The 15,000-nt window shown below is 41.5% G+C and overlaps 1 protein-coding gene across 2 annotated transcripts in view; it reads right to left on the bottom strand.

The window, feature by feature from the left end:
- The window catches only part of LOC133659914 (ATP-dependent translocase ABCB1-like), a 73,350-nt gene that overhangs the window by 54,884 nt on the left and 3,466 nt on the right, over positions 1-15,000 (bottom strand). For both annotated transcript variants that reach the window (XM_062062771.1, XM_062062770.1), the window contains exons 4-6: positions 9,059-9,221; positions 8,939-8,981; positions 8,667-8,858 (exon numbers count right to left, since the gene is read on the bottom strand). In XM_062062771.1, the coding sequence (XP_061918755.1) occupies positions 8,667-8,858; positions 8,939-8,981; positions 9,059-9,221 (398 nt within the window). The remainder of the gene's footprint in view (positions 1-8,666; positions 8,859-8,938; positions 8,982-9,058; positions 9,222-15,000) is intronic.

Genomic DNA, 15,000 nt, shown 5'->3' with positions numbered 1-15,000 from the left:
CAGCCAGTACGTCTTTTGCAGCAGTTTTATGAATGCTCAGCACAAAAAATACGTTACACACATAAAGTTGTTGACAAAATACACTGTACATTATATACCTCAGCTAACTAAACTATGCCATAGTTTAGTTAGCTGATATAATTCATATAGCAATACGGTCTCACTGCACAGTACTCGGGGCGGTATAGCTCGGTTGGTAGAGCGGCCGTGCCAGCAACTTGAGGGTTGCAGGTTCGATCCCCGCTTCCGCCATCCTAGTCACTACCGTTGTGTCCTTGGGCAAGACACTTTACCCACCTGCTCCCAGTGCCACCCACACTGGTTTGAATGTAACTTAGATATTGGGTTTCACTATGTAAAGCGCTTTGAGTCACTTGAGAAAAAGCGCTATATAAATGTAATTCACTTCACTTCACTTCACAGCAGGCCAGCAGTTAGCCGAGTCATTGCGCACAATCCATTTTGAGGCACAACTGAGTGACGTGCCTCAACTGGCTGCTGATCACCGCACCGTCTCTTCTCAGTATTTGAACGGCAAATGTGAAAATAAAAATAAAAATAATCTAAAACTGGTTAAGTTAAATGGAAAATAACTTCACTATAATCACTGGATACATATAACAATTGAATTAATTTTTTTTTCTTTTTACATTTTTTTTCTTTCCATGATGGCAGGTGAGGTCTACTGACTGCACGTCACTGATTATATATATATATATATATATATATATATATATATATATATATATATATATATATATATATATATATATATATATATATATATATATATATATATATATATATATATATATATACATACATATATATATACATATACATATATATATACATATATATATATATATATATATATACATATATATATGTATATATATATATACATTTTTTTTTCTTTTTACATTTTTTTTCTTTCCATGATGGCAGGTGAGGTCTACTGACTGCACGTCACTGATATATACATATATTTTATATATATATATATATATATATATATATATATATATATATATATATATATATATATATATATATATATATATATATATATATATATATATATATATATATATATACATCAGTGACGTGCAGTCAGTAGACCTCCCCTGCCATCATGGAAAGAAAAAAAATGTAAAAACAAAAAAAAAATTATTCAATTGTTATATGTATCCAGTGATTATACCCGCCTCACCTGCCATCATGGAAAGAAAAAAAATTAAAAAAGAAAAAAAATCAATTCAATTGTTATATGTATCCAGTGATTATACTATAATGTTATTTTCCATTTAACTTCACCAGTTTTAGATTATTTTTATTCAAAATCGCAGAATTTTCACATTTGCCGTTCAAATACTGAGAACAGACTTGTCACGGCGGGGGGGTCGCAGCTTAATGCGCGGTTGTTCTTCCAAGATGCAAAAGGACGGCTCCGGACGAAGACGTAAGGTAGGAAGTGATTTATTTATCATAAATCATCCAAAAACACACGACAAGCAACTAACAAAAAAGGCAAGCGTGCCTAAAACACATGGAGTAAAGACGTAGCATGGGCTATGACATGGCATAAGCAAAACTTACGTGGCATGAACGCGTGAAGCAAACACAATGAAGGCAGAACGAGTGATCAACAAAGGTACGCTTAAAGCCATCAGTGTGTGAATGTGTGTGTGAATGGGTAAATGTGGAAATACTGTCAAAGCGCTTTGAGTATCTTGAAGGTAGAAAAGCGCTATACAAGTACAACCCATTTATCATTTATTTATAAAGGCCTACGAAACCCACTACTACCGACCACGCAGTCTGATAGTTTATATATCAATGATGAAATCTTAACATTGCAACACATGCCAATACGGCCGGGTTAACTTATAAAGTGTAATTTTAAATTTCCCGCTAAACTTACGGTTGAAAACGCCTTTGGATGATAACGTATGCGCGTGACGTAGCCAATGAAACAGAAGTATCGGTACCCCATTGAATCCAATACAAAATAGCTGTTTTCATCTCATAATTCCACAGTACTCTGGACATCTGTGTTGGTGAATCTTTTGCAATTTGTTTAATGAACAATGGAGACTGCAAAGAAGAAAGTTTTAGGTGGTATCGGTGTATTAGCGGCGGACTACAGCAACACAACCAGGAAGACAGAGATGGATAGCAGATGCGTTAGCCGCCGAACTCACCTTAACTTCCTCCGTCTCGCCGACCGCATCTGTGATCGGGTGAAGTCCTTCGTCGCACCGTCGATCGCTGGAACGCAGGTGAGCACGGGTGTTGATGAGCAGATGAGGGCTGGCTGGCGTAGGTGGATAGCTAATGTTTTTAGCATAGCTCTGTGAGGTCCGGTTGCTAAGTTAGCTTCAATGGCGTCGTTAGCAACAGCATTGTTAACCTTCGCCAGGCTGGAAAGCATTAACCGTGTATTTACATGTCCCTGGTTTAATAGTATTGTTGATCTTCTGTCTATCCTTCCAGTCAGGGATTTATTTATTTTGTTTCTATATGCAGTTAAGCACGATGCTATCACGTTAGCTCCGTAACTAAAGTGTTTCGTCGATGTATTGTCGTGGAGATAAAAGTCACTGTGCATGTCCATTTCGCGTTTTCGACTCTCATTTTCAAGAGGATATAGTATCCGGGGTGGTTTAAAATACAAATCCGTGATCCACAATAGAAAAAGGAGAGAGTGTGGAATCCAATGAGCCAGCTTGTACCTAAGTTACGGTCAGAGCGAAAAAAGATATGTCTTGCACTGCAGCCCTTTGAGACACTTGTGATTTAGGGCTATATAAATAAACATTGATTGATTGATTGATTGATTGATTGATTGATTCTAGTCCGTCACTCTAACGTTCCTCATCCACGAATCTTTCATCCTCGCTCAAATTAATGGGGTAATCGTCGCTTTCTCGGTCCGAATCGCTCTAGCTGCATTGAAAACAATAGGAAAATATGAGGAGGCGATCAACTGACTACGTCACGCTACTTCCGGTAGGGGCAAGGCTTTTTTTTATCAGAGACCAAAAGTTGTGAACTTTATCGTCGTTGTTCTATACTAAATCCTTTCAGCAAAAATATGGCAATATCGCGAAATGATCAAGTATGACACATAGAATGGATCTGCTATCCCCGTTTAAATAAAAAAAATTCATTTCAGTAGGCCTTTAAATAGAGTCTCTGATGAGTAACAGGTGCGCGTACAAGCAGGTGAAAATCAAGTAACCATGGTGACAAAACAAACTCACAGGTGCACAAGCAATAACAAAAGGAGTCCAAAACTAAAAGAAAACACAAAAACATGATCTGGACCACGGATCATGACAAGACTTGCTGTGAGTCACCAGCCAGTTGAGGCACGTCACTGACTTGAGCCTCACCATGGATTGCGCAATGACTCGGCTAACTGCTGGCCTGCTGTGCAATGAGACCGTATTGCTGTATGAATTATATTATACATTTCCATAGTTTAGTTAGCTGAGGTATATAATGTACAGTGTATTTTGTCAACAACTGTATGTGTGTAACGTATTTCTTGTGCTGAGCAATCATAAAACGGCTGCGAAGACGCACCGGCTGAGGCTCGCAGTAATCCCGCCTCCTGGTGGATAATGCACCACCGCCGTAGAATGCACCCCCTGACGGGAGTGTTATATCAACTAAAGCCCACACTTAAAGTTTCCACGTGCAAGATTTAATCTATTTAAAAAAGTTATTCAATAAGAAGCCAAAAAGTGCAAAAACAATAATGTTCGTGTTGGAGGAGTTGTGAATGACTGAAATATGAAATCCGTGCTGCAGTCTGCAGGTGTACCTAATGTTGTGGCCCAGCAGCGGTGCATGGACTTCATTTATAAGTAAAGGTAAGACCATAATAATGTTTTTTTTTTATTAAATGTGCTTTTTTGTGTGCTACAGTTTGTATGTGTAAAGTTAAAGTTAAGTTAAAGTACCAATGATTGTCACACACACTAGGTGTAATGAAATATGTCCTCTGCATTTGACCCATCCCCTTGTTCACCCCCTGGGAGGTGAGGGGAGCAGTGGGCAGCAGTGGGCAGCAGCGGCGCCGCGCCCGGGAATCATTTTTGGTGATTTAACCCCCAATTCCAACCCTTGATGCTGAGTGCCAAGCAGGAAAGAATGCTGGTATGAGCTTTTAAACATAACCCGTTAACTGCTGCCAATCAAATGGTGAATAAGATACTCTTTAGGGTACATATGTTTGTAAATCTGACTGTGATGACAGTGCCTCACCAGCCATGAACCTCACCGCACGTCACTGATATATATATATATATAGCGCATTTTCCGCGCGCGCGATGATGTCACGTTATCGATGAGAAAATGCATTTTTAGACAATATGATTTGCCTGAGCGGCTAGGAGACACTGTGAGTAGCAAGCGGTACAAAGTGGATAAGAAAAGAAAGAAAAAAATAATATTATTATTATTATTTTTTTTATACTTGGGACTTCCCACTGTGAGTAGCAAGCGGTACAAAGTGGATAAGAAAAGAAAGAAAAAAATAATATTATTATTATTTTTTTTTTTATACTTGGGACTTCCCGCTGGCGGGCCCTAGTTTGGGGCGCCGCTGCTGCCCACTGCTCCCCTCACCTCCCAGGGGGTGAACAAGGGGATGGGTCAAATGCAGAGGACATATTTCATTACACCTAGTGTGTGTGACAATCATTGGTACTTTAACTTAACTTTAACTTTACACATACAAACTGTAGCACACAAAAAAGCACATTTAATAAGTATGGTCTGCTTTAGATGCTGCATTTCCTATCATTTTGTAGGGAGCTGATTCGCCCAGTTTGTAGCAGCCCACAGCGGCCTACAAGTCACGGTGAACCGGTTGAGACGCATAATAGATTTAGCCCTAGCCCTAACCTAAGTAATAAATATAAATCATTTGAGGTGCTTACTGTGACATCTGTCACACCGCTACCTATCCATCTGGCTATTACCTATCGCCCCCCTGGACCTCATTTAGACTTAATCAGTGAATGTTCAGAGTTTGTCGCTGATCTAGTGACGCACACAGATAATATAATTATAATGAGGGATTTTAATATCCATATGAATATCCCATGAGACCCTCCATGCGTGGCGCTCCAGACTATAAATGATAGCTGTGGTCTTACACAAATAATAAATGAACCCATGTATCGCAACGGTAATACGATAGTCCTAGTCCTTGTCTGGGGTGTCACCACTTCCAAAGTTATGGTACTCCCGTACACTAAGGTAATGTCCGATCACTACCTAATACAATTTGAAGTTCTGACTCATTCTCAAAGCTACTAATAACCAATGCTTTAGCAGTCGCAACATTAATGCTGTCACAACTACGACTGTTGCTGGCCTACTGCCCTCGGCAATGGCACCATTCCCAAATTACGTGGGCTCCCTCGATAACCTCACTAACGACATCAACGATGCCCTGCACCACGTCATTGATAGTACAGCATCGCTAAAGCTAAAAAATGCCCCTAAAAGGCGTACCCCCTGGTTCACAGAAAAAAACTGGGCTCTTAAACTATCATGTAAAAAGCTGGAACGCAAATGGCATGCGACTAAACTTGAGGTTTTTCATCAAGCATGGAGTGAAATCTGCATTGTAAGAACTCGGGCTTATTAGTGATTCCCAGAGCCCAAAAATGTCTGTAGGCTTTAGAACGTTTTCTATTCAGGTTCCAGTACTCTGAAACGCCCTAATGGTAACAGTTAGAGATGCTGCCTCAGTAGAAGCATTTAAGTCCCATCCTAAAACTCATTTGTATACTCAAGCCTTTAAAAAGATTGAAGTCGATGCAAACACCTGCGTACCGCCAGAAAAATAAAAGAAGAATAATGCCTACGTGCAATTAATGCTATCATGTCAGAGGCTGAAAAATAACCAAAAGAAACAAAATTTTTGTCAGAGGAGACAAAAAAAGAAAGAAGGAGGTTACCCAGATAAAAGGACAGTCAAGGATCAACCTTGGTCCGGCTTTTACTCGCTGGCGTGAGCTCAAAGACCAGGAGGGATTTCAGACCGATTCTTCCTTGGCTGTTCCTGCTAAACTAGTAAGTACCTTTCGATACTCAAATCAAAATGATAATGCTAATGTTAGCTATCGTAAATTCTCGTGGTAGCAATAAATAGGCACCAGCTTGATAATTTGCAGTTCCACACAACTTCCTTTCGAAAAAACTCTACCGCAAGTCTTTTTTTCCTGACATTCTTGGTAGTAGCGTCATGTTTGTACTGCAATCCAAGATCATGTCTTAATAGTGTCTGCTATTCAACATCAGCATAGCGGTTAGAGACGTAATATTTGTAATTTGTGCCAATATTACAAGGGACATTATGTAAGTTTGACGCCAAATGCCCTAGTACTAATGGGACATGTGGTCTTCTTTCTGGCAAAACACTACCGCTTTGGTACACTTGCGCCACCAAAATCTGAAAGTTCTTAAAGGCCTACTGAAATGAATTTTTTTTATTTAAACGGGGATAGCAGATCTATTCTATGTGTCATACTTGATCATTTCGCGATATTGCCATATTTTTGCTGAAAGGATTTAGTATAGAACAACGACGATAAAGATTGCAACTTTTGGTATCTGATAAAAAAAAGGCTTGCCCCTACCGGAAGTAGCGTGACGTAGTCAGTTGAACATATACGCAAAGTTCCCTATTGTTTACAATGATGGCCGCATGAAGTGAGAGAGATTCGGACCGAGAAAGCGACAATTTCCCCATTAATTTGAGCGAGGATGAAAGATTTGTGGATGAGTAAAGTGCAAGTGAAGGACTAGTGGGGAGTTGAAGCTATTCAGATAGGGAAGATACTGTGAGAGCCGGGGGTGACCTGATATTCAGCTGCGAATGACTACAACAGTAAATAAACACAAGACATATATATACTCTATTAGCCACAACACAACCAGGCTTATATTTAATATGCCACAAATTAATCCTGCATAAAAACACCTGCGTGTTTGTTACGCTAGCTCCTAGCTCCTCTGCTAGCTCCTAGCTCCATAGAACACGCCAATACAATTCAAACACCTGATCAACACACACAATCACTCAGCCCAAAAGACCGTTCACCTAACCCAAGGTTCATAAAGCTTATATATTTTTAAAAAGTTACGTACGTGACGCGCACATACGGTCAAGCTATCAAATGTTTAGCAGCCAAGGCTGCATACTCACGGTACCTGATATTCAGCTGGGAATGACTACAACAGTAAATAAACACAAGACATATATATACTCTATTAGCCAAAACACAACCAGGCTTATATTTAATATGCCACAAATTAATCCTGCATAAAAACACCTGCGTGTTTGTTATGCTAGCTCCTAGCTCCTATGCTAGCTCCTAGCTCCATAGAACACGCCAATACAATTCAAACACCTGATCAACACACACAATCACTCAGCCCAAAAGACCGTTCACCTAACCCAAGGTTCATAAAGCTTATATATTTTAAAAAAGTTACGTACATACGCAAAAAAAAGTTGCGCACATACGGTCAAGCGATCAAATGTTTAGAAGCCAAAGCTGCATACTCACAGTAGCACGTCTGCGTCTTTGTCATCCAAATCAAAGTAATCCTGGTAAGAGTCTGTGTTGTCCCAGTTCTCTACAGGCGTCTGTGTATCGAAGTCAAAAGTCCTCCTGGTTAGAGTCTCTGTTATCCGAGTTCTTCCATCTTGACTGCATCTTTCGGGAATGTAAACAAAGAAGCGCCGGCTGTGTACTGTTGTTGCTGACTACGTTCGAAAAATACGTCCATTTCGCACCGACAACTTTCTTCTTTGCTTGCTCAGCTTCCTTCTCCATAATGCTATGAACATGATTGCAACAGATTCACGAACACAGATGTCCAGAATACTGTGGAATTATGAAATGAAAACAGAGCTTTTTCGTATTGGCTTCAATGTGGAAGGCATACCCGTGTTCGCCGGGCTACGTCACGCGCATACGTCATCCTCAGAGGCGCTTCGAACCGGAAGTTTAGCGGCAAATTTAAAATGTCACTTTATAAGTTAACCCGGCCGTATTGGCATGTGTTATAATGTTAAGATTTCATCATTGATATATAAACTATCAGACTGCGTGGTCGGTAGTAGTGGGTTTCAGTAGGCCATTAAGTGGGGCTTTAACATCACTTTTACATTTATAGTTTATGAAGACGGCAATGATCGGCGAGGGGAGAACCACGCTGACGCCACCTTCATACTTTGCTTCAAATTATTTATTGTTGAAGTGTTTCTCACCTTTTTATTAAAGTGCACTTTCAACTTTCTGTGGCCCTGTGGTGGACTATTTTATTTTAAAAAGCAGAGATTGAGTAACCAGCGGTCAATATTTTTTGTTTGAACACTTAATTTTGCGGAATTAATCGTGACTAGTTTGTTGTGTGTAATGTTTAGCCGCATGATAACCAGACACTTTACGAAAATCCAGGCAGATCGTGATTATGACTATGTCGATGACTTATACTACAAAAAAGCAGGGTGTACGAAAACCGAGGTACCACAATACACACAGTCTTAGGGATAATTTGACAAGAGTGCCCTCAAATTATATGACACATTTATCAAATTGCAGAGAAAAAGTTCAGCATTTTTTGTCACTCACTCTGTAAGACGAGTGTTGAGCTCTCCTGTCTCGCTGACGTCAAACCAGCCGATGTCCTGCCGCATGATGCTGTGAAAAAAATGCTTTCGAATGCGTTTGACTTGCCGTCCAGCTGACACCATGAAGAAGGCAACCTGCATGTAAGCAGCCACCAGCACCAAGGCACCCAAGATGGAATAATAGATGGCAAAGCTGGAGTTGAAGGAAAAAACAAAAATAAAATCCAATACGTCTCATTAAGGAGAACTCGTGAATTGACTTTTTGGTCCTACTTTGTCATGTCTGCCTGTAAGGTGCTGTTTGGCATTGTGAAATCTGAAAATACAAAACAAAGGGCTGTAATAGTCTTTCTTCTATACCAATAAATGTGTTAATACTTTGTGTGAACTGACTTGGGTGGCTGGTGTTCATCAGATTTACTGCTGCGTCATTTACGAGGCTGTCCGTCATTTCTCCAAACACGATTAACATCATAGGCAACACTACACCATGGGTCACCGACATTAAGGTCCCAAAGAAGAGCAGCACCAAATCTATGCCTTCCGCAAACCTGAACTGTGTTCACCAGAAAAGGAGGATAAACAACATGTTTTTAGAAAGCAGGGATCAAAATGGGCTGGGGATGCTTTCCTCTAAGGAGGCTGATGTGAGCAGTCTGATGTTACACATATCTTATCAGCATGTTGTAGCAAGTGCCATTTTCTTTAGTGTTGTGTGTTGGAGTGGTAGCATGACCTCGAAAGACAGTAACCGTGGACAGGCTGATTAGGAAATGTGTCTCTCTGATGAGGGAAAAAAGACTCTGTGGGAGCTGTGCTTGAGAGAAGGATGAGAGCTCTCATGGAGGGCATCCTCCTGAGTAACCCCAGACATCCTTTGCATGACACTATGGCTGCTCAAGAGGAGTAACCGTAGCAACAGGCTCCTCTCATTACACTGCAGAACGTAACGGTTTAAGACTGTACAACAGATCTGTCTGAACTATGTGCATTGTCGGTATTTTTGAGAAGTAAGTATTTATTATTGTTGTTGGTATAAAGTGATATGTTTTATGCTACTGGACACCTGAATTTCCCCTATGGGAGATCAAAAAAGTATTTATCTGTCTATCTATCTATCTAATTCCTTGAAACAATCCCACTCACTGCAGCTAAGCAACAGGAGGAGACGTGATGACGTGGGACAACGTTCAAATCACATTTAAAGCTCTTAGCCGGAGAAGCACGATAAAGCAGCAGGGGTGTCACACTGCTACCTCTCTATCTGGCTGTTATCTATCGCCCCTCTGGCCCCTATTCAGACTTTATCAGTGAATTTTCAGAGTTTGTCGCTGAGCTAGTGAATGCACGCAGATAAAATAATTATAATGAGGGAGTTTAATATCCATATGAATACCCCGTCAGACCCTCCGTGTGCTATAATTGATAGCTGTGGTTGTACACAAATAATACATGAAACCATGTATCGCAACGGTAATACGACAGACCTCGTCCGTGTCCGGGGTGTCAGCACCTCCAAAGTTATGGTACTGCGGGAGACTAATGTAATGTCTGTTCATTACCTTATAAAATTCTAAGTTTTGACTCAATGTCAACAAGCCACTAATAACCAGTGTTGGGTTAGTTACTGAAAACCAGTAACTAGTTACAATTACTAGTTACTTAATTTCAAAAGTAACTCAGTTACTAACTCAGTTACTTACATCAAAAAGTAATGCATTACTGTGAAAAGTAATTATTTAGTTACTTCTTTTCTTCTTCTTTTTTTTTAAAGCTCCCATTAATGGCCTTTTAGCCTTCATTTCAGTACTGTTATTGCACTGGAGAATAATACAATCTGTTGATCAACTTGACATGCATTTTTATTTGCATTTTAACATAATTAATGAAAAACAGTGCAACATAAAAAGGCATTTCTCCTTTCTTTAAACTTGGACCAATGACCATTAATAAAAAACAACTGAAAGTGCAACATAAGAAGGCACATCATCTTCCTTGAAACATAGATAGTGAAATAAAGCCTGACATCTGGAGTGATGCTGCGCTGTCTTCCACACTTGGAGTCATGGATTGTAGAGTCCTTGTTTTCAGTGGCAGGATCATTGACACAGATGGTGAAGTTTCAGATGTAACACTTTTGAGGGGTTTAAGCACCTGGAGGACCTCCTCTGCCACTCTCACATCATCATCAGACAGGTTGATGATGTATTTGACATTTTTCTTCAGGGTCTTGTGGGTCAATGCAGAGTATATAGCTGCCTGCTGCTGCAACATATCATAAGTGGAGTTCCACTTCGTTGGGACATCATGTATGAGCTTTATGAGTAGGCAGCTTTAGTATTTCTTGCTTTGTCTTAAGCACATGAGCAGCTGTTGTGCTAGGAAACCTCCTTCCTGGTCCATCCTATTGACTGAGATGTGATGCCAAATTCACTACATGTGCAAAGCACCTATCTGTGGTCCCAGTCCTGCCTCATTCACTGCAATTATTTGATTTTTGGCATTACCACGTGTGACTGGGAAATCTTTATCTTCCATTCCTCCACTGCTTGTGTCAGTACCTGCGCAAGGTGACTCTCGTAGAGGGGGCGTGTCTGCTCATCTGCCAGTCTGCTGTGATGAAGTGAGCGCTTATCGTCACATAGTTCCCCTGGACGTCCACCCTTCTGTCATGAGCGCAACAGGTGATGCTCGGGATAGTTCATCCACAACTTTTTTCTTCTCCTGCTCATAAAGATCTGGCACAATCTTATCGCTGAAGTGGGTGCGCGACGGGATGTCGTAACGTGGCTCAAGCACGTTCAGCATGTGTTTAAAACCCTTGTTTTGCACAACGGAGCCTGCTCCTATAAACACACCGATTAAATGGCGCGGGGCGTTCATGACCACGCTATGTGTGGACTGAACGTGCATGCGAACAACCTTTTTGTTTTGTTTTATATATCAAACCGCGGATCACGTGTGTGCCTCCCCTCCCCACACCCAGACACACGCCTCTTTTCTTCTCTCCGGCGTGTGACAGGGGAAGATTTAGAAGAAAGACACCGCAGCGCATCTGTTTCCAGCCGATACTACATAAAAAATAACGTAAAATAACTCAGTAACGCATCATGTAGTAACGGTAACTGAGTTACTGAATATAAAAAAATAACGCGTTAGATTACTAGTTACCGCCGAAACTAACGGCGTTACAGTAACGCGTTAGTCCCAACACTGCTAAAAACCAACCGCAACATTTTAATGTCACAACTACGACTCTTGCTGGCCTACTGCCTTCTGTAATGGCACCATTCCCAAATGATTTGGGCTATATCTATAACCTCAATAACAACTTAAACGATGCCCTGCGCAACGGCATTGATATTATAGTACTGCTAAAGCTAAAACAGGCCCCTAAAAGGCGTACCGTCTGGTTCACAGAAGAAAACAGAGCTCTTAAACTATCATATAGAAAGCTAGAAAGCAAATGACGTGCGACTAAACTTGAAGTTTTCCATCAAGCATGGTGTGATAGTTTAGTAACTTATAAACAAGCACTTACCTAAGCTAAAAGTAATTACTACTCCAATCGTATCCACCTCAATAAAAACAATCCTAAATATTTGTTCAGTACAGTAGCTTGCTAACCCAACAAGGGAATCCCCCCAGTAGCTCCACCCACTCGGCTGATGACTATTTGAAATTCTTTACTGAGAACATTTTACTCATTAGAAAGAAGATGAAAGAAAACGTGTCCCACCCGAATAGACCTTACCGGGAAGGCTGAGGAGTGTGATCCCACGATAGTTGGAACACACCCTCCGGTTCCCCTTCTTAAAGAGAGGAACCACCACCCCGGTCTGCCAATCCAGAGGTACCGCCCCTGATGTCCACGTGATGCTGCAGAGTCTTGTCAACCAAGACAGCCCCACAGCATCCAGAGCCTTAAGGAACTCCGGGCGGATCTCATCCACCCCCGGGGCCTTGCCACCGAGGAGCTTTTTAACTACCTCAGCAACCTCACGTTTCCAGTGAGGGTTGGACTCCGCCAAGGCTGCCCTTTGTCACCGATTCTGTTCATAATTTTTATGGACAGAATTTCTAGGCGCAGTCAAGGCGTTGAGGGGATCTGGTTTGGTGGCTGCAGGATTAGGTCTCTGCTTTTTGCAGATGATGTGGTCCTGATGGCTTCATCTGGCCAGGATCTTCAGCTCTCACTGGATCGGTTCGCAGCCGAGTGTGAAGCGACTGGAATGAGAATCAACACCTCCAAGTCCGAGTCCATGGTTCTTGCCCGGAAAAGGGTGGAGTGCCATTGGGGAGGAGACCCTGCCCCAAGTGGAGGAGTTCAAGTACCTAGGAGTCTTGTTCATGAGTGAGGGAAAAGTGGATCGTGAGATCGACAGGCGGATCGGTGCGGCGTCTTCAGTAATGCGGACGCTGTATCGGTCCGTTGTGGTGAAGAAGGAGCTGAGCCGGAAGGCAAGGCTCTCAATTTACCGGTCGATCTACGTTCCCATCCTCACCTATGGTCATGAGCTTTGGGTTATGACCGAAAGGACAAGATCACGGGTACAGGCGGCCGAAATGAGTTTCCTCCGCCGGGTGGCGGGGCTCTCCCTTAGAGATAGGGTGAGAAGCTCTGCTATCCGGGGGGAGCTCAAAGTAAAGCCACTGCTCCTCCACATCGAGAGGAGCCAGATGAGGTGGTTCGGGCATCTGGTCTGGATGCCACCCGAACGCCTCCCTCGGGAGGTGTTTAGGGCACGTCCAACCGGTAGGAGGCCACGGGGAAGACCCAGGACACGTTGGCCTGGGAACGCCTCGGGATCCCCCGGGAGGAGCTGGACGAAGTGGCTGGGGAGAGGAAAGTCTGGGCTTCCCTGCTTAGGCTGCTGCCCCCGCGACCCGACCTCGGATAAGCGGAAGAAGATGGATGGATGGATAGTGTCCCAGCTCCAACTTGGTTCTATTAACGAAGATATTGCTCTTTTTGAAGAAATAACATTAGAGGAACTCCTGTGACATGTAAATGGAACAAAACAAACAACATGTTTACTTAACCCACTTCCTGGGAAACTTATAAATAAGCTTTTTGTAATATTAGGACCATCAGTGCTAAATATTATTAACTTATCACTTTCCTCTTGTACTGTTCCCTTAGCATTCAAAAAAGCGGTTATTCATCCTTTGCTCAAAAAGACCTAACCTAGATCCTGACCTCATGGAGAACTACCGGCCAGTGTCCCATCTTCCCTTTATCTCCAAAATCATTTAAACAATTGTTGCACGGCAGCTAAATGAACTCTTAGCATCTAACAAACTCTGTGAAACCTTTCAGTCAGGTTTAAGGGCAAATCACTCTATGGAGACAGCTCTCGCAAAGATAACGAATGATCTATTGCTAAGTATGGATGCTGATTCGTCATCCATGTTGCTGCTACTTGAGCTTTCAATACCGTCGATCATAACATTCTATTAGAACATATCAAAACGAATATTGGTATGTCAGACTTAGCCTTCTCTTAGTTTAACTCCGATCTTACCTACAGGATGCAATGTACAGTATGTCCCATAACAATGTGACCTCAGAGTATGTTAAGGTAACGAACGGCCTGTCACATTATTAACCGTATCCACTCGGCATCCATTGTACCGGTCACCGGGGGGTCCCCACGTCTGCTGTCCCTTACAAGGTTTCTCGTTGTTCCCATTGGGTTGAGTTTTTTCTTGCCCTGATGTGGGATCTTGTGCAGCCCTTTGAGACATTTGTGATGAAGGACTATATAGGTAAACTTGATTGATTATATATATATATATATATATATATATATATATATATATATATATATATATATATATATATATATATATATATATATATATATATATATATATATATATATATATATATATATATATATATATATTCACAAAAAACATTCAGGAAGTTAGGTTATTTTATTAATTTATTATGGGTCTACTGAAAATGTGACCAAATCTGCTGGGTCAAAAGTGAAGTGAAGTGAATTATATTTATATAGCGCTTTTTCTCTAGTGACTCAAAGCGCTTTACATAGTGAAACCCAATATCTAAGTTACATTTAAACCAGAGTGGGTGGCACTGGGAGCAGGTGGGTAAAGTGTCTTGCCCAAGGACACAACAGCAGTGACTAGGATGGCGGAAGCGGGGATCGAACCTGCAACCCTCAAGTTGCTGGCACGGCCACTCTACCAACCGAGCTATACTGCCCCACAAAAGTATACATACAGCAATGTTAATATTTGGCTACATGTCCCTTAGCAAATTTTACTGCAATAAGGCGCTTTTGGTAGCCATCCACAAGCTTCTGGCA

Source organism: Entelurus aequoreus, linkage group LG11, assembly GCF_033978785.1.
Source record: "Entelurus aequoreus isolate RoL-2023_Sb linkage group LG11, RoL_Eaeq_v1.1, whole genome shotgun sequence".
Taxonomy (NCBI): Eukaryota; Metazoa; Chordata; class Actinopteri; order Syngnathiformes; family Syngnathidae; genus Entelurus; species Entelurus aequoreus.
The sequence above is the reverse complement of the archived record's forward strand: the minus strand, read 5'-3'. Positions and strand labels throughout refer to the sequence as shown.